The sequence below is a fragment of the Athene cunicularia genome (assembly GCF_003259725.1).
Source record: "Athene cunicularia isolate RWA chromosome 9 unlocalized genomic scaffold, athCun1 chr9_part1, whole genome shotgun sequence".
NCBI classification, from domain to species: domain Eukaryota; kingdom Metazoa; phylum Chordata; class Aves; order Strigiformes; family Strigidae; genus Athene; species Athene cunicularia.
The window spans coordinates 859,147-861,248 of NW_020799110.1; the positions used below are offsets into that span (position 1 = coordinate 859,147).

The 2,102-nt window shown below is 48.8% G+C and overlaps 1 protein-coding gene across 1 annotated transcript; it reads left to right on the forward strand.

Moving 5' to 3' along the window:
- Positions 1-109: 109 nt before the first annotated feature.
- On the forward strand, positions 110-2,096 carry P2RY1 (purinergic receptor P2Y1). Its single transcript, XM_026855291.1, has one exon. It carries the CDS (start codon positions 174-176, stop codon positions 1,263-1,265), a length of 1,092 nt encoding a protein of 363 aa, XP_026711092.1. The 5' UTR covers positions 110-173; the 3' UTR covers positions 1,266-2,096.
- The last annotated feature ends 6 nt before the right edge of the window (positions 2,097-2,102 follow it).

The following is a 2,102-nucleotide window of genomic DNA, read 5'->3' on the forward strand; positions in this document are numbered from 1 at the left end:
GACAGGACCCGCGCGGGTGGCAGAGGCTCCTCCGGGCGCAGGCGCTGGGGCAGCGGGGCAGGTTTGACCTCCAGTCAGGGTTTCTTTGCGCTTTTCTCCATTTAGACGCGTCACTGTTCCTGTAGAGACCTCGTTGCTTCCCCTCGGACCGATGTGACTCAGGTGGAAGGATCATGACCGAAGTCCTCTTCTCTGCTGCTCTGAATGGAACTGAGCCCAACCTGTTCTCCAGCAGCGGCTGGTCTGCGGGAAACGCCACCACCAAGTGTTCCCTGACCAAAACTGGCTTCCAGTTCTATTACCTGCCCACCGTCTACATTCTGGTCTTCATCACTGGGTTTTTGGGCAACAGCGTGGCCATCTGGATGTTTGTCTTCCACATGAGGCCCTGGAGCGGCATCTCAGTTTACATGTTCAACCTGGCACTGGCCGATTTCTTGTACGTCTTGACTCTGCCCGCCCTCATCTTTTACTACTTCAATAAAACGGACTGGATCTTCGGAGATATCATGTGCAAGCTGCAGAGGTTCATCTTCCACGTGAACCTGTATGGCAGCATTTTGTTTCTGACTTGCATAAGCGTGCACAGGTACACGGGGGTGGTGCACCCCTTGAAGTCGCTGGGGAGGCTGAAGAAGAAGAACGCGGTGTACATCAGCACCCTGGTCTGGGTCATCGTGGTGGCCGTGATTTCTCCGATACTCTTCTACTCGGGAACGGGGATAAGGAAGAATAAAACCACGACGTGCTACGACACAACAGCCGATGATTACCTGAGAAGTTACTTCATTTACAGCATGTGCACCACGGTGCTTATGTTCTGCATCCCGTTCATACTGATTCTTGGTTGCTATGGGCTCATTGTGAAAGCTCTGATTTACAAAGATTTGGACAATTCTCCTCTCAGGAGAAAGTCGATTTACCTGGTTATTATTGTGTTGACGGTCTTTGCTGTGTCTTACCTTCCCTTCCACGTGATGAAGACCTTAAATCTAAGAGCCAGGGTGGATTTTCAGACTCCACAGATGTGTGCCTTCAACGATAAGGTTTATGCCACTTACCAAGTGACGAGGGGTCTGGCCAGCCTCAACAGCTGCGTCGACCCGATTCTTTACTTTCTGGCAGGTGATACCTTCCGAAGGCGGCTGTCCAGGGCCACCAGGAAATCGTCCAGAAGAAGCGAACACAACGTGCAGTCCAAAAGCGAGGAGATGACTCTCAATATTTTATCAGAGTATAAACAGAACGGAGATACCAGTTTGTGAACATATGCGAAAGATTTGGGAACAGTTCGAAAAAATCCTCCGCTCTGAGGCAGTAGGACACTGTAGTGCTACAAGTGTGTGAGGAGAAATCTACCAGTCTCTCAAATTCGTTTTAGGTAAAGCCTCGTTTTCTGATCTTAGGAAAAGCTTAACAAAGTCAGTGGAAGAATTTTAATGGAAAGTAACGTGTCAAAATTCAGCTTTCCTTCTCCTTACCATGTTCTCATTTCTTTCTGACTTGTGTCAGATAAAGTAAAATGAAGTAAATCCCCTAAAGGAAGAAAGCAATCCAAGTGCTTCTGTTTTAATGACTTAGTCTCCCACGTTCAGAAATGCTCTCAAATCAGCCTCTCTCTAAAAATAGGAAGTAAAAGTAAGAAAGAGCATTATCTTCTCTTCCAAGGCTCAGTACACATACCTAGCCTTTCGCTCACTTGCCGTTGTAAACAATATTTAAGTCAAAGTCACGATGCTGTTATCTCACCTTTACAGTTTATGATTTCTTCATCTACTAGTGTTGATAATTATTTGGTAGTTCGGTAGCATTTACGATTCAGTCTTCTTTGAGTGCCGGTGTTTTACAAAAGGTAGGCTTACTGATGTGTGCATGATTATGCTTTCAGATTACGATGGTTGTTCATGAAAAAAAAAATCTGGACCCTCCCTTAAAGGCTAATTGGCTTCCAGGTGAACTGGCACCTCAGCCGCTGGCCGGCCGATAAGCGGGTCTCTCCGGGAGCCGGCGGGCGCCTGCCTTGTCCCCGCGCGTGGCAGCACCTTCCGGGAGCGGCCTCGGCGTGCGGCGGCGAGAGGGCGGCTGCTGGGCCCGTCCCATCC

Bases quoted from the DNA above. Each gene is read 5' to 3' on its own strand.
- P2RY1 (XM_026855291.1), top strand. From the start codon at position 174: ATGACCGAAGTCCTCTTCTCTGCTGCTCTGAATGGAACTGAGCCCAAC.